The 18,637-nt window shown below is 38.4% G+C and overlaps 1 protein-coding gene across 1 annotated transcript in view; it reads right to left on the reverse strand.

The window, feature by feature from the left end:
* The window catches only part of ALOX5 (arachidonate 5-lipoxygenase), a 93,976-nt gene extending 75,339 nt beyond the window's left edge, over positions 1–18,637 (reverse strand). Inside the window, exons 1-3 of the mRNA XM_088153226.1 lie at positions 18,419–18,637; positions 12,567–12,765; positions 321–402 (exon numbers count right to left, since the gene is read on the reverse strand). Coding sequence (XP_088009352.1) covers positions 321–402; positions 12,567–12,765; positions 18,419–18,568 — 431 coding nt within the window. The 5' untranslated portion in view covers positions 18,569–18,637. The remainder of the gene's footprint in view (positions 1–320; positions 403–12,566; positions 12,766–18,418) is intronic.

Consider the following 18,637-nt stretch of genomic DNA (forward strand, 5'->3'; position numbering starts at 1 on the left):
AGTATGCAGAATAGGTTACTTGAAGCTAAACAGTAAAATTAACCCTATCCAACCTATCACAAAGTAGACCTATGATTCAAAGTACACTTACACTAGGAAAATCTGAAATGTTATTTAATCGGATTTCTTCAATGTACTATTGAAAATTAAAACAGGATATTTGGGGAGGAGAATGTTGAAATTTCACAGGACTGGATGGTTCTTGCAAGGTTTCAAGATTTTTATTTAAAGGTGGAGGGAATGCCTGGACCCTTACACATGATTGTGAATGATATTCAATCCCTAAAAAGGTTGCTGACCCCTGTTTTATGAAAACTCACCTATACAACTTCTGGCGTTCTTCCAGTTCCTTACGTCTGTGATGCTTAAGGATTTGAGTCTTCTCATCTTCAAAAAGCTTTGCTGCAGGAGTGATGAAATGCAAGGATAATTTAAAGCTGTGAAATATGTCATACAATTGTTTTATTTTTATTTAATGTATATTAAAATCATTGCAATCAAAAAAGATGGTCAGCAGCTTTATATTCTTAGGAAATTATTTAGTCATCTTCCCTGTCCAAGTGATGGAGGGGCCACTTTCAGTTGAATCCTACTTCCCCTTGGCCTGCTGCCACCTCAGTATCATGCATCCTAATTCTCAAGCATTCCAATTCTGAAGGTAATGCTGTAGTGATCAGGGTCTGTTGCAGCATCTTTTTCCACATTAATTAAAACTTCAGCCAAAGCATCTCATCAGGTTGGCACTACTGCTGTCCACCAGACTCTTGGTGGTTTTCAATGTTTTGTTCTAGTGCAATGTAGAATTACATTAACTTTTTAAAATGGCCAACTATTATCATTTTCATGATGTTCATTTTTAAAATGAGTGAGAGTAGGAAGGTTTTTTTTTGTATCTTGTCGTAGGTGGTTTATGTTTAGGTATAATACTAAATATTACATTATCATGACAGGTATAGGCCTAGTTTCCCCATCCTCTTGGGTTTCTATTCATAGTTTGGAAATGATCACTTTTATTTGATGTTAACCACAAACTGCCATGTCATGTGAGGTTTTTAAGATTTTTTTAAAAATCCAGTTAAGAAAACTACAATCTAATGTTTCTTTTAGGAAATTTAGAAGCAAACACTCCAATTTCCCCAATGTTTACTGTAGAATAACAAGAACTGGGGGCACAGAAGCCTGGATGCTGGCTTGCCTCAATCCCATTATGATAAACCACTGTTTGTTACATTAAAACCAGGAACTACTACAATCATAATAAGCTCAGCTCCTCAAAAGCCATTCCTAGAACTAGCAAAATCACATAGCTGGACCAAGAGAGAATTATCAATATAACTTAAGAGACATTTCAAGCTTTACAGAAGTACAGAAATATATCTAATTTTACTGTATATTCAGCATTTAAACATTGTATAGTTTCTTTTAACATTTCACAATGCTTTTGGGTGGCAGAGAAGAGTATCAGAAAATTAATTTCAAAACCTTGTTATGTGATTCATTCCAGAACATTACTGATGGTCATCTTCAGAATTGTTTCCTCCAGATTATGTAATAAACATTTGCCATATGTTTCATGTCGTACATGTACAAATATGAATAATCAATTTGGTCTTTTGATCAATTAACCATTCTAATGAGGAAAAAATGGATACTAATGGAAAAATAACAATTGTTTCAATTTATGCTCCAACTAACAACAAAACAAAATCTACTGAAAAAAAAATCGAAACCCTTGCGGAAATTGCAGGAGGAGACATTTTGATTCTTGGCAATATGAATAGGGTTCTCTCACCAAATCTTGAAAGATTTGGGTCATATAAAAGGAATTCTGGTAAACTTCCCCAAATGTCTTAGATTATATGTCATTATTTTCTCTATCAGATGGATGGAGAAAGAATATACCTACTACTCTTTTGTTTGAAAAAAAATTACTCAAGAATAGACATGTGCTGGGTGTCCAAATCATTAACCAAATTTTAAATGTGGAAGTTGCAGATCTTAATGTAGATCATCAATAACCACAAGCTTGTACAGAGAAACATCTAGACCCAGAAGGTAGAGACTGAATAATATATTATTGCTGCAAGAATATATTAAACTGAAGGGCAAACATGAGTTAAAGAACTTTTTCCAAACCAATATAATATCTGATGTTATGTTTCTCTATAGTATTCCAGCAAAGCATTTATGAGAGGATTGCTTACCTCTCTGGTGCCTAGTAGAAAGAAAGTTATACAGAAGAAGCAAAATGACATATTGATGAATAAATTGAAGCAATCAAAATTAAGACACAAGCGGATCCAAAAGTGACTCATAATTAACTAGACTTAATGGAATTAAACAAAACTTATAAGAAGATAAATTTTACTAAACAAAAATATTTTGAAAAAAGTAATAAACCATACAAAAATTTGGCTAATCAACTGCAAAAAGAACAAAAGAAAAGAGTATTACTTCTGTTTGGGATGTAAAGAGGTTTTACATAAAACATCAGAGGAGATGATCTAATTAATAATAATTCTCAATTATACAGAAAACGGACATCAAATCCAAAGACTGAAAACTACTTATATATAACATAGATCATGAAAGTTACAGATCAATAAAGGAAGACCTCAATAATCCAATTACAGAAGATGAAACAAAAGAACCTATACAGAAATTGAAACTGAATAAATCCCCAGACCAGATGGCTTTTCTGCAACACAAGTATATACAGCACATGACTTTCCAAGAAATCTTGACAAAACCATTAACCTATGTAATAAATGAGATGTGACAACATCAAGTATTTTCTTCCTTGCTTCAAAGGAGATTTACTTCTTCAACCTACAAAGAGCAGAATATCCAGTTTGTTCATAATTATATAGACCTTTCTCTTTATAGAATGTAGATTACAAGCTTTTTATGGCTATACTTGCAAAGAGATTAAATAGCCTGATCTAATACATCCTACCAGACTGGATTTGTTCCAAAAGCATATACGAGAAATATTCTCAGATAATCAAGAAAGTGTCTTATGATTTTCCTTGATGCAGACAAAGCCTTTGATGAATGGCCATTGAATTCATCATATTCATGATTTTGAGCAAGATGAATTGCAGTTTTAATATTTTTACATGGATATAGAACATTTAAAAAGAACAAAAAGCTAATATAATGGCGGATTGACTTTTATTACAAAAACGTATTATAACAAAAGGGGATTATTCAGGCTATCTGGCAGATAGAATCACTCAGCTTCACTCTGATTTGGACACTGACTGGCAAGGCAGGCTGAAGTGCCTGGGGCATGGTCTGATTGTATGATCTGGGATGAGTTTAAACTGGTGACTCCTGAGGAACTAGACAGAGTCTCTCTGCTGTCAGCTTGGCACCTGTTTCCTGGATCCAACTGGGTTGCAAAAGCAGCCAGGGATGTAACCTGCAGTTAGATCTATGCTGTAGTGACAGCCTCTTTGAGGGTGGGGGTGATGCCCCCAGGCTTGAAAGAGGCAGTGGTGCACACCCTCTTCAAGAAGCTATCCTTGGACCCAATGGTTTTCAATAACTATCAACCAGACTCCTACCTTCCCTTTCTGGGGAAGGTAGTTGAGAAGGTAGTTGGTCTGCAGCTGATAAGAACCCTGGAGAAAATGGATTATCTAGACCCATTTCAGTCAGGTTTCAGGCTGGGATTTAGTACTGAGTCATGCTTAAAGATGACCTGGGGCAGAGCCGGGATGGTGGTGGTGCATCCATCCTTGTCCTCCTTGATCTCTCAGCAGCTTTTGATACCACTGACCATGGTATGCTTCTGAGCTGGCTCCCTGGGTTGGGGCTTGGGAGCACCATTCTATAATGGTTTTCTTCCTTTCTCTAGAGCCAGTTTTTGGTGGTGATGGTTGGGGAGAAGAGAGCACTCCCTAGCCCCTTCCTATGTGGAGTGCTACAGGGTTCTATTCTCTCTCCTCTCCTTTTCAATGTCTACATGAAACCACTGAGTGAGGTCATCCACTGGTTTGGGGTTCAGTATCATCAGTATACTGTAATACCCAATTATATCTTTTGATTCTGGGTCAGCCAAGTGAGGCTGTTGAGGTTCTGTCCTGTGCCTGGAGGTTGTACAGGTTTGGATGTGGAGGAACTGACTCTGACTCAATCCTACCAAAATGAGTGGCTATGGGTGTTTGGGCTGCCTGGATCTGGGGATATTTCATCTTTCATGTTGGATGGGGTGGCACTTCCCCATTCAAGATGGTGTGCAATTTGGGAGTCTTCCTGGGCTCACAGCTCCTGCTTAATTAGCAGATGGCATCTGTGGCCAAGGCATCTGTTTGCACAACTTCATCTGGTGCATCAGTTGCACCCTTTCCTGGTTCAGGCGGCCCAGGTCACCTCATTACTGCAATGCACTCTACATGGAGCTGCCCATGAAGACTACCTAGAAGCTTCAACTGGTCTAGAATGCAATGGTGCGAGCAGTGATGGGCTTGCCCTGGTATGCCTATGCAACACTCCTGCTGCACAAACTGATTCCTGACTCTGGGGAATTACAACACTATACCAGTTGCACTCACTTGGAAATATGAGAAACAAAGAATTAAGGAACAAAGCAGTTAACAATATGCCTTTGAAATCCCAAAAGCTTCCAAAGCAACCCAAGGTTGACACATATTTCTCTATATTCAAAAATGTAAATACATTGGACTCCCTTTAAATAGCTAACAAGAAAACTTTTAGATTCAGACTGCTCTTATATAGTGCTAATTACTCTGATGAGGCTACATTAAATCCAACTGTATATAAGCCATAAATCATGTAAGCAGGTTTTAAATTTGACCATTAAAATACAGCAGAGACCAAAGACATAGGATAGCATAAAATATACTTTCTAAAATATATATATTTATAGGGTCCTAAAAGTTAGGGGAGTAATTTCCTGCACTAAGCAATGGCAACAACTGTCCTAGAAATATTAGGGATCCAAATATTAGGAAATATTTCGAAATAATAGAAATATTAGGGAAGCAAATAAAGTCACCCTCGAAGTTAATAGAACTACTATTAATAAAGTTATAAACATAGGGCTGCACATCTGACATACTCATCCCATCCCTACCCAGCAGAATCTTTTACTGCCCCATATGCAAAACAACAATAAAAGTAAAAATATATGCAGCAGCATTAAATGATTAACAGAATCTCTAAATAGATCAACATAGCAACAATAAAGGAAAAAAGGCCTGAAGTTATCTTATATATAGAACTCCAAAAACTGTTGCCATGCACAGATGACTTTCTGATTGCTTTTTGGCTTGCTGGTGCTTCCCCCCCACAGGGAGCTCAGACCTATTAGATCAGTCCACCCCAAATGACTAATGGACCCTAAAGAATTCCAGAGGAAGCTTGGGGTTCTTCCCAAGGATCTGACTGGCGGTTTGGCTGAGGTCTTAGTTTTTGTCTGGAATAGCATGTGAGGAGGGCCTGTATGGCCTATGCTTCAGTATGGCCACTCACTATGCATCAATCCTGGGATGCTCCTTGGTTCTCCAAGGCACTTAAGGAGATGAAACACCAGAAGAGATGCCTAGAACACCACTGGAAGAAGATGAAGTGTGAATCCACCCAATCATGAGTAAGAGCTCATGTTGGGGATTACATAGTGACAACAAGAACAGCAAAATATAGTTATTTTTCCACTCTTATTGTGTCCACAGATAGCTGTTAGCAGCCCTTCTTTAGAGTCACTCATGCCTTGCTGGAGAAGGTTGAGCCACCATGCAATTTATATATACCATGCAGGTTGAGCCACCTGCAATTTATTTACAGTTTCATAACCCACCTCAATCCCAAATGGTATACAACTTCAAGACAAAACTTCACAAGCTGCACTGATTACCAGTATACCTCTGGTGCAAATCAATGTGCTGGTTATGGCCTATAAAAGCCTACATGGCATAAGGCCTGGTCATGCCTGCCTTCTGGGATGAGAATCCCCTTGAGATCCGGACAGCTCCCATCCTGATGTTCTGGAAGGCCTTAAAGACTTGGCTGTTCTCCCAGGCCTTTGTGTTAGGGTTGGTGGTGGTCCTGTCAGATATGTTGGTATGTGTGGGTATTTGGCTTGTCCTTTATTTTTTTTTCTTTTTTATAATTCTATTTATATTGTATATTTTATCTTGTTGAGTTTTATTGCAAGCTGCCCCAATAAATTGAATTTAATTGAGTGGGAAAAAAACAGCAATCAAAATCAAAATCAAAATCAAACTCCAAGTTAGGCATCCACAGTCAATAGCTCGGACCAAAAACATGCTGAAAAGAACCAGATTTAAATTGCCAATGGAATTGCAGTTGGCTACATGTACTTCTGTGAGGAGAGTATTCTCTATTATAGAGAAGGCCTGCCATCTAACCCATACTCCATCTATCTGTGAGGCGATGGGATTTCAATAGCTTTCTTTAAATGACCAAACCAGATAGGCAGACCCAATTCTGCCAAAGGATTGCCTGATATATTAGGGCTTTAAAGGTAGCAGGTAGCAGTTTGAACTGGATTCAGTGCAATGAGTTTAACATTGGTGTAATTCTGCATCAATATTGGGGGCTGCTCTACCAATAGTCCTGCTGCTGATTACTCAACAGATATATCTGACAGAACAAAATATGTTCTATGTGTTTGTATGATACCCAGAGTCACAGGGAGTTGGGGGTCATACAAATTTGATAATAAAATAAAATATGTATATCTTATTTGTTATTTAATAATAGAATGGTGTCATCTGCATAATGTTTATTATTATGCCATTAATGTTTATACCTTTAAAAAAATTCTTTTAAAATTCTTTGAAAATAGCTGCAGAATACATATTAAATAGAAAGGGTGACAATGTTGCACTCCACATAATAACTGAAAATGTTTTGTGGCGTTTCAAGGAATATTCCATAAATACTTTAACAACTGCTGTTTGCTTTCAGCATTAATTCATAATAATGCATACATATCTGTCATTTTGTATATATCTAGCAAAGTTGTTATGATTCTATATACTTTAAAAAAATGCCATCCTTGGTATCTAATTCATTCCTGAATCCAAACTGGATAACATTCAAAACAGATTCATATTACCAATAACTCCTGTTGTGAACTAGTTTTAAGAAATCTTTTAAAAACATGATTCATCAAATTTATCACACAGTATTTGCTGCATTTTTCCACTGCTTGCTTTAGGCTGTGAAATAAAAATATTAGTTTTATTTCTGGAATTTTGTTCAAAGGTCTGTGCCAATTTTGTCCATTAGTTTTAATATTTCTGCAGACATGCCATCAGATCCCACCATTCTGATATCTTTTAATTGCTTCTTAATGTAGTCTTCTCTACATATATACAATATTTGTATTTATATCATGATGTGATGCTTACTCTCATTAAATACTTATTCCATATATACTTCCTACGTATGCAGCTTTTCTTCAATGTCAGGTGTTTTTCCCTTTCTCTATCTATTATACAGGAAGGTGGAGGAAAGGAGAAGCTCAGCACTCTTGTTAAGAGAGAAAAATTATGCAAACAGAATATGGCAGCAGAAAGGGGAACATGTTGAAAGGCAGGGTTTGATCAGGGAAAATAGGCTTTAGAAAAGGGGAAGAGATGGATGAAAAGCTGCACTGTTTGCAATTAGGTGTAGGAGAGGAAGTTAGAATACTCAGAAAGGGAGATGCCGTATGCTCTCTTGAAATATTATAATGCAATCCTGAGCTTAATGGAAGAACTTCATAGCAACATTTTATGTCAAATGGTGGGGGATACTGACTTGTTTGTTGCTACAATTTGCAATTAATAAGCCTTCACATACTATTGGGAAAAGGCCAAAAGAGGCAGCTGCAGTGCATTAAGTGCAGGAGCAAATTTTGCAACAATTGAGCAGTGTTAGAGGCAGAGGAGGAAGAGGGATAGAGAAGGAGAGGTTGGTAAAAACCACTGCAATGACATAAAAAAGCAGCTGCAGAGAAGAGAGAAAGGCAGGGAGATAAGCTGCTGTTTTGCTATGGGACTTCTTTGAGGATGAGGAGAAATCAATACATTCATACTGGCTATACATTCCAGGGCACTCTCCTTCCAAATGTTCCATATTCCCTAGTGCCATTGCATCTATTTTCTGTGGTTACATACCGAATCAGAATTTTTTCAAACTATTGGAAATTTTTATTTAAATGTGTGTGTTTACAGTCGAAATTCAACTTTTAACGGTTTTCAGCTTTTTTGTTTTAAGTGAGAGGCTAAGAATATTTTTGAATTTCTGATGGAAGTTTAAATGCTCAAAACTGGAATTATTTTTCCTCTGCTAAAAGTAAAAATGTTCTAAGTAAAACTTGGGAGATTTTAAATAGCCATAATTTGGGGAAAATATTCTCATGGTAACTGCATGCTTCTGCTAGAGTGACCAAAACAGAATAAAGTGAAACTATTACTTCCCATGATTTGGAAACTGCGCTTCTGTTAACACACGCCTAAAATTCCATTTGTGGAGTCCTTGGGGTTCTCTGAGCTTGGTTCTGTTCTTGCAAACGTTTCATTACCCAGCTAGGTAACATCTTCAGTGCTAAAATGGGATTTAAAATGGGAAGGTGTCTTTTGTCTCTTTTGAATGGCAAGTAGATGCTGTTTATCTCTATCCGTCTGTTAATTGCTGCCTTGTCTGAATACCAGGCTTCCAAGAATCCTCTTCCATATTTGGATTTAGCTTGGTTTAAAATGCTGACAGTTTCCCAGTTAAAACTACGGTTGAGTCTGTCCATGTGTTGTGAGATTAAGGAATTTTCATCATGTCTTCTGACTGCTAGTTGGTGCTTGTGGATGTGCTCTGCTAGTCTTCTGCCTGTCTGTCCTATGTAGTGTTTGTTACAGTCCTTACATTGTATGTTGTAGATGACTCCTGCTTTTTCTTCTTGGGCTACTGGGTCTTTTGGTTTACTTAGGATATTTTGGAGTGATTTTGTTGGTTTGTGTGCTACAGCGATGCCATGTGGTTGTAATAGTCTGTTGCTGGTTTCTGAGACGTTTCTGATGTATGGCAGTGTGATCCTTTTCATAGCTTGTGTAGGTTGTGTTGTAGTAGGTTGAGTGGTCAGGCACTTTTTGATAAAATTATGTGGATATCCATTTTGTTGGAAGATGTTGTATAGATGCATAAACAGCATCTACATATTATTCAAAAGAGACAAAAGACCAGAAGATCGCCTCACCAGCAATCATCACCCAGATAAGCAAAGGTTACCACCAGGCCCCAAATCAAGCAGTACACATATGCTAATCAAGGAACTGCCAGAGGAGCAAAACAAAACCCCCACCCCCACCAGCACTGGCAAGGCAGACCACAGCATATAAATAGAGAGCAAAGCCCATCCCATTTCAGCACTGAAGATGTTACCTAGCCAAGTAATGAAACATTTGCAAGAAAAGAACCAAGCTCAGAGAACCCCAAGGACTCCGCAGTTCAACCCTGAACTACACATATTCACCTCTAAAATTCCATTCGCCCTGCTCACACTACTTATATTCAGATTGCAATGAATTATTATTCCAAGATCTTATTCACAAGTACCAGACCAGCTATTAGGACAACAGTTGCTGTTGGCTTTATGCAAAAGCAGTCTTCTGAGTATAGGGATTTTGTTATGTTCGGTATTTACAGAGTATGTATTACTTTAAGGATTTTTATATTGTGTGGAAGTCATTATCAACATTTCTCCTTGGTCAGACAAGTGATAGCAGACACCAACTATTGCAATACAAAAGTATTGCTTTTATCTTTTCTTTCATTTCTTTTAACCCAAATGTTCTTCATGACATTGCTGAGTTTATTCACTCAGATTTCTGAGCAGGTATAGACAGTTTTAATATACAATGCAATTCTTCCTCCTTTTTACTATTTCTGTCCCTTTCAAACACTTTGTATCATTCAACTATGTCAATCGTGGAATTCAGTCCACAGCATCTACAGAATATTATTCTTATTAATCATCCCAGTGCTCTGAAAAGCACTTTTTTGCCTTCAAGTTTGAAATGCTGCACAACTCTAATCTTTTAAAGCCAGAGTGGGCAATTGATGGCACACAGACTATAAGCAAGCTATGAATACCAAACATTACACCTTCAAAAAAGAGTGGCATGATTTCCTCCCATTTTTTATCATAAAACTAAAACAAGAGACTTCGTTTATGCTTAAGCCACCAATTTAGCTTCCCAACTCTCTGGCATAGTTGCAAACAAAAAACTGAAAGCTTTTGATTCTATTTGTGATTAGCCAAAGTTTAATGTTATGCCTTATCACTGAACTATGTTTAATTTTACCGTGATTTATTGAAGTTATCCAACGTAACTGAAGATATGAAGTCAGTTTATTTCAATAACCATTGAACCCAGAGTTTGTCTTGCTTTGGATGAAACAACAGTATATGTGAAAGCAGAAGCTTTCAGTCCCTTTCTCACAATAAGGTTTACTTGGATTTACCCTTGATTATGAAAAGACTGCTTATCTATGTCCAAGGCATACATACCTTGCCAGGATAAGAAAGTCAAATAAACAATTCTGCTTAGAATACAAGATACCAGTTCCTAGAAAATCCTGTAAGGAATTAACATCTTCTAAGTGACGGCAGGGACCAGATAAAGAATAAAGAACCTAAACCACACCTGCTGCAATCAAGGTTCTTCCCTTGTCAGAAGAGGACCTAAGGAGCCGGAGTGTTTCTGCACTGCAACGTATCAAGGAGGATAATATTCCCTGTACCTTTTCTATGGTGTTCAGAGAAGTGAACACCATAGAAAAAGGGGGGGGGAAATCCTTGCAGTACAGGCAAACATATGATTCAAAGAAGCAAGAAGATCAAGAGGCACTCAGTGCCAGTGGACCTCAGGATCGGATACCAGACTTTCCCTAGAGGACAGTCTGCAGCCACCTGAGCTAATCCTACCACAGAACACTGTGAAAGATACTTGCAGTCCCATGGATCAAGAAGCTCAAGGGCAACATTAAGAAAGAAGAGGTGTGCCATGGTTGCAGGTGATTCCCTGCTGAGAAGAACTGATACAGCTATGTGTATATCTGATATGGCATTGTGTAAGGTCTGTTGTCTTCCTGGTGCCCATGTCCAAAATGTGATAGGATTGCTGATGGACAGAGAGGTTACCCAAACCTCTCTCTGTCAACAACTATCCTTTCCTCCTGATTTGTGTGGGGACAAATGACATGGTCAGAAGAGATCTTGAAAGATTCTCAAGAGAAAATTAGACCTTGGGTAGGATGCTGAAGGAACAGGGAACACAAGTAGTCCGCACTTAGCAACTGCCTCATTCAACTACCTTTCAAAGTTGCAACGGTGCTGAAAAAATAACTTTACTACCAATGCCTGCATTTATGACCTTTATTTATTTATGACCAGTGTATTCCCCATTGTGTGCCTGCTTACTCTCTTATAATTCCTTCCTCTCCAATGAATGTAAATACAAACATTATTTCCAGTCCCATTATCCCAGCACCAGGGTGAGTATTCCAAAGGGAGGAGTGGTTAGGAGGCAAACAAAAGCCAAAGGTGTGAAACTGATTAGTCTTGTCAATTTCAAGCTGGCTATCCCAGCACCCCAGAGGGTGAGCATTCCAAAGGGGGGAGGGAGTGGGGAAAAGAAAAGCACAGTTGTGGTCACATGATTTCGCTTTGCTAATGATAGAGCTGCTGGTCCCAATTGTGGTCGCTAAACGAGGACTACCTGTAGTTTTTTCATTAAGCCTTCCAGTTGAGGGTCATAGTACAAGAAGAGAAACAGGATCCTAGAATTCAGCAAATTGAAATGGTTACTTAGATTGTGTTACTGAGAAGGATTTGGATTCAATGAAAATGGCCTATGTTACCTTCATGAAGACTCCTGGAAAGAAATGGGTCACAACTGGAAGAAAATGTTTGGCAGGTGCATTACCAGTCTCAACAGGGGAAGAACAAAAAGAGGAAGGTGGCAAAAGCCCAGAATTGCAGCCAAGGGCTCAAAAGCAGAACACAAATAGAAAAGTAGGAGGCCAGGCTATAGAGTTTCAAGGACAGAAGCCTGTAGGTGGTACCACTCAAAACCACAGATGTTTCTATGCCAATGCCCAGAGTGTAAAAACAAAACAAAACAACTAGAGATCCTAGCTCAGGAAAACAAGTATCATGTGATAGGCTTCACTGAAACATGGGGAATGATATTCATGATTCCAACATTATCTTCTGTTAATGTTGGAATCATGAATATCATTTCCCATAAAGTCCTGCTCTGTTCCACTCTGCCCTGTTCAGACCCTATTTGGAGTACTGTGTCCAGTTGTGAGCGCCATAGTTCAAGATAATGACAAACTGAAGTGAGTTAAGAGGATGGCTACCAAGATGATGAGCAGACTGAAAACCAAGCCCAAAGAGGAACAGTTAAAAGACCTGGGTATGTTTGGCCTACAGAAGAGACAGTGAAGATGTTTAGCAGTGTTCTAATATCTGAAGGTTGTCACATAGAACAAGGAGTGCACTTATTCATGTAATATTGCAAAGTGCTTACCTCGACCATCTCGGAGAACCACCTCTTTTTCATCTGTAATCCACCTGTAACATGGAAACTCCAGGTAGTCCCCAACTGGTGTTTTCACAGTGATATATTTAAGGTACCAGTCATCAGGAAACCAGTACTTCCGCTTTTCAATTTTTATCAGCTGGATCTCCCCCAAGTCCTCTGTCACTGTAACATCATAAGTATCAATCTGGGATGGGGGGAAAAAAAGGACTTTTACAATGTGTTTTAGTGGGCCTTGTCACCATTGCCCTTGCTGTGTTGTGAAACATGTCCAAAGCAGCCAGTTCATGTCCTCCATCATGATAGCAGAACTGTATTCCCAACTTGGGCAACATCCAGATGTGTAGGACTACAACTCTCAGAACCCCCCCAGCTAGCATAGCCACTGAAGTTGAAACTTTACATCTGGAGTTGCCAGAATGGGGGATGCTGCACAAGACCTATCCCAACTGATTTCTGGCCCTGTGTGTGCTACAGGGCACACAATGGATACGGTATTCTGTTCAGGTATTGCTGAGAATCTGCAGGCAGGAATGCTCTGTGTGATTCCACTGTAATGGGCATATCACTTCTTGGTCAGTGTTCAACTGGCAGCTAGTACAAATCTTTGCAGGGGCAGAGGACTAATTGAAAAGGCTGGACCCAGGCGTCTGATAGGTCTAGATAGTGCCCTCTATGTACTTTGCACTTTTCATACCTTGTTTGTGGTACTATTGAAACCCTCACTTATTTATATTCCTTGAAATTATACCATGCTGATTTTTTTTTAATTGTTCACTGGAAAAGAGAACTATTTGACATAACTGGGATGGGGAAGTAGGATATTTTGCAACAGAAAATATTTTTTATAAGAACAGGAACAAAAGTTGGCAAAGAAGCAGAACTTTGTCTGAAGAAGTGTGCCTGCTGTGCATCACATTAGCTGTAAAAGGATAGCCAGTACAATCCTGTTGCAAGAAAAATGTGATATGATGGGGGTCTTTACCTTAAAAACTGTAAGACTATAGCATATATCTCATTACATTAACCTGGATTTCCACAGGGGTAGATGAACCCCCCTCCCCTCTCATTCATGCAGCTTTAAAGCACAAATATGACACAGATTTGCATAATATTTGGATGTGTAAATTTAAAATATGAAAATTAAGGGCTATTAGAATTTAAATAAATTTCACAAGTATAAGGAAAAACAAAAAAGGCAAGTATGACTAACAAGAGGCTTAATTTGCACATGTGTGACAGACCAATGGCTTCACTATGACTTGTGAGATTAGGAACATTGTAACCATGTAACCATGCAGGCTCAAAACTGAGGCCATTGTAACCATGCAGGCTCAAAACTGAGCAATAAAAATCCAATTTTTGTGGAGGGGGGGAGAAGGGAAGGCGCTCTCAGCAGATTAAAACTCTAACGTTTCTGTTCTTGAGATTAAGCATGGACTATCTGTTGCAAAGAAACTACAAAGATATTATATATATTTTGCTCCTCTCATCACAACAATCTGTTGCTCCCAGACCCCTTCTATGTAAAATGTGAATATTTTCTTTTCCTCTATTTTGTCTATTTTCTCCTCTTCTTGTCTTTTCCTCATAATTTCTGTCAAAACTGCAGCAGGATTCAGTACCTTTTCAGTTCTAGGATTAAAATACAACATATGAAGAAAGTGCCTCTGAGTCTTTCCTTCAATACTGAATAACTTCACATAACCAGAAGTGCCTTTTCATATGATCTACTTCTGTTAACACAAATCTAATTGCAAGCTAATGTTCATTCAAAAATGAAAAACAGAAACCATATGTAACTAAAATACTGAAAGTAAAATTAAATCAGTGGATTTTAAAGTAGGTGCCTGTTTGTAATGCAGAATTTACTTCTAAGTAAATGAGTAGAGGATAGGACTGCATATTTCCCTTCAAAATTAACTGTGGCTACACTTCTAGGCTACTTTCCTGGGAGTAAACTCCACTGAACCACAGTGAGACTATTTCTAAGAACTGTAGGTACTTACATAATGAGAAGTCTAATCTCACCCCTCATATTAATTTTTCTTTTTATTAAAGGTTATGATTCCATTGCTTGATAATTGCTGTTGACAAAACAAAAAACAATGATTTCATCTGCAATTGGGGGAATAATAGTTTTTCCAGAGGAGGAGGAATTGGGTGAGAAGGAAAAGAAAAACAATCTTCTTCTCTACATCAATCAAATAGAAGTATCCTACTCTGGATTAAATAAAAAAGAGAAAGCTGTGATAGGAAAATAAAGTGATTGTAAATGGCAAGGGAGAAGAGAATAATTTCAGAGGAATTATGGTCCATGCATAAGGGAGATGTGTATACATGGGGGATTTTTTTTTTCATTTTGAATTGGTTAATATTTCTAAAAAGTCCAACTGTTGCATCAGACTCTCCTCAAACCATCTTAAAAACAGCTTCCTAGAATGTTTAATCTTCTGTATAAGGAGTTAAAGCATCTGGGGAACACGGAGTTTGTGCAGAGGATAATTAAATCTTTTGCTTGTTGATGTGAAATTGAATATCCAGATTTCATACTTAATATTTTGTATCTTCTTTATCTCCTAGACTTCTATAATGTCATATTCTACACGTTCTAAACATTTTCTAGGATGTCAACAAGCAAGTATACATAAATGCCCAATAGATATTGTATACTTGGATTGTCAAAAAGCCACTGAGAAAAGCTTACACTGAAAGGTCCTGAGCAAACTTAGCTGCAATGGAATAAGAGGACAGGCGCACCTCCTGTATTTTCTTCCTTGCTAATGGTTCAATTTATGATACCTATGGATATTTTGCCTTAATTATTATATGCATGTATGCCAGTTTATTGGGTGGCGAGAGTTGAAAGCCAGAAAAGACCATGGTCAAATTCAGAAAAGGAAGGTGGTAGTACACATAGAGCGTCAGTGTCCATTAGCAGGGGTGGGGGAGCGGTTATCAGATTGATGAAAGCAGTGTTGTGGCATTGTAGCCTGTGGACATTGCTGACATAAAGACTATTTATTTGATATTAGTGTTCATAGTGAGCTGTAGGGAAAACTTACTGAGCTATCAGAGAAGACTTCATTAACAAAAGCAAAGAAGTAACACTGTTGGAGAAGCTCAACATTCTCCAAACTCCCTAGCAATTTGTATCAGTTTGCCTCCAACAATGCTCATGTAGATAGAGTTATCTAATTATTACATTTTGTAATTCAGGATATAAATCTATGCTGCACAATCTTCATGTATAAATATTTACATCCATGATGCAATAGGAGACTTATACCAGAATGCCATTAGGATTCTGATTATCTGTCAAGCTCCTTGTAGCAAAACCCAGAAAGGTTTCACACACTCTGGAGAACTTTCTAGCAGGTTGGCAATTATCAGATTTGTCAGCTCCAGCTCTGAAGTGACATTAGTAGTCATGCTCTGGGTCCAGACTACCTCTAGAACCAAGATAGGCCCTCAGCTCTGAGTCTAAATTGTTTCAGGGACCCCAAGCTGCTGCTCCAGCTCTGGAGCCATGGGGGAAAATATAAACTAGTATGATAACAACATTTTCTGACTGACATTATTGGATAATAAATATGCCAATATAATTTATTCTTAAGAAACAAATTAGATATTGCATTTTGTTACATTTGCAATAAATATAACACATATTTCAAGGTAGCAGAGAATGTAGCAGCTCTACTCCAGGGTCTGAAGTCCTGCTCCATTCTGATTCTATTTCTGCTTTGGTTTCAGCTGTTTTTCATTTCCAGAACACAGCTAAAAGACTGACCAATTCTGCTTTGACTCCAGACTGTGGGTCAGTCTCCAAGCTTTGGAGCCAGAGGCTTAGCCACAGCTACCTTCTGGTGCTCAATAGGAATCAAACCTATGAAGTAAATATACCTTCAGACTTTCCTTATCTCTTGCTCCCATACAATATTTGGTATACAAATCCTCCTAAGCCAGAAGTTCAACCACAAATTTAAATTATTTCAATGGAAGGATATGCTGTGATAATGGAACAAAGAAAACATATGTGGGAGAGAGACTAAACACACATTGGGGGTGAAATAAATGATAAAGAAGCATGAAGGCAATATTAACTGGTGGGGTGGATCTATGCAATGAGTCCGGAGTTGATGCCAGTCAGGGCCACAAATATATATGATGCAGCCAGGATTTTCATGAGAAAAAAATATTTTTGTCTTTTCCATCACAAAATGGAAAGTGAATTCTTACAGCAATCTAGGGGCTATCAAAAGGGAACTTGAGTAATCAATATGTGTCCTGGAAATACAAACAGGAAATAATTAACTAAACAGCACTTTTGCAGTACTTTCAGCAGTGTTTTGAGCAACTGAAACCATCCAGCAAAGATGATTACAAAATCGCACGATGAACCGTATTTAAGAAGTTGGCAATGTTACCAAAGATTAATCCAAAACCAAGTATCAAAATAATTGTTCCCTGAGTAATTATACCAGTGATACATTGTACATTTAGCTTGTAATATATAATCAATAGTTTCATTTATTTATAACTAATAAATTATTTTATTATATGATAAATATGTTTATGTAGCTACATAATGATTTCCTTTATATTATCTAGTGAAATATTATCACATTAGCAATATCTAATTAAGTATCTAGACACTATGTTTACAACAAATGTGGATATATTTCCCTTGCTGGAGGCAAAACCTAACCATATGGAGTTGATAGCAAGTTATACACACTCACTCATGAATCTGCAGAGTAGAATCCTGTCTAGTAAGCTGCCCAAAGAAAGAATAAGCAAGAGAGCCAATTAGCATTCAGCATTTAGTAAATGTTTCACCCTGTAATCATCTCTTGTTCATTTCTCTCTAAAATGTCAGTCACAGTTGAGGGAAAGAGACAACAGTAGAAACTAGGTCTAATCCTCTCTGCCACCAATAACAACCACAGAAGGCATAGAGAAGCATGAATAACTGCTGCTTGCAAGGACAATTTTCCTTTTGTGATTGCTCTTTTTTCCTAACAGCTTGGCAGGAAGATGGGGCAAGATTGGGCAAATGATAGCAGCAAGGAGTACCTGCCATCCTGTCTGCTTTGTTCAAAACTTCCCTTTTGAATTTTCATCCTCTTTTGGCCTAATGGGACCATAAACATTCTTAGAGGAACCTCCCCCCTGCCTAGTTTCTTGCATGCAACTACAAAGAAAGTGATCAAGTGCTTCTTACAAATATCATTTTGCTCACCTTCACAATCCTAATACAGCAAACCAGGGATTTCTGATCAACTAAACTGATGAAAATATGAATACTGGGTTTTTCCCTCTGGATAGTACCGTACTGTATGGCCAATTTTCCCCTAGGCCGTCCAGAAAAACAAATGATAGCAAGCAAATGGACATAGGGTCCCCTCCTGCAAAATAGCTTTCCTATTCATCATGCAACAGAAAGTCCCTAAGCAGCTGCACCACCTCCCAGCCATAGTACAGTTCAGAAGATACATGGCACTTCCCTCTCTCCCTCAGAAGGCAAATGACCATTCATAATCGTTACTTGCTTGCTTTCTGGGCACAGCAGTTGCTACTGAGGAGGCAAAAAAGTATTGTGCTGTGCGTGGCAGGGGAGCAGAAAGCAAGCATCCCTCGTCAGCTCAGAAGAAAGGATGTAAGACTGCAAATAGAAAGCCAATATCGACTGGGAACTACCGAGGGACGAGGAGAGAAATGGCTTTTTGTCGATGCAAAACTCAAATCTCAAATAACTGGTGCACGTGGAGAAGCATATGGAGTACACCTAAACAGGTCTCGAGGGTGGGATTCCACAGCCCGCCCACCACCTCACTCACAGCACCCCGCTCGAAGTCGTTATAGAAGGGCTTGTCAAGCAGGTGTCTCTCGCTCGTGCCGGCTGAGCCCACCAGGGTAAGGTAGATATAGTCATCGGTGCCTGCGAACCACTGATTTCCCGTCGCCACTGTCACTGAGTAGGATGGCATGACTAGAGTTCGGTAGCGATGCTCCACTTCGCTAGTAAGTTCTCACTTTTTTGGAGGACGATAGCAATT

This window comes from Python bivittatus, unplaced genomic scaffold, assembly GCF_059951505.1.
Source record: "Python bivittatus isolate LINGU-HERP-01145 unplaced genomic scaffold, Pbiv_v1 ctg000700_np1212, whole genome shotgun sequence".
NCBI lineage: Eukaryota > Metazoa > Chordata > Lepidosauria > Squamata > Pythonidae > Python > Python bivittatus.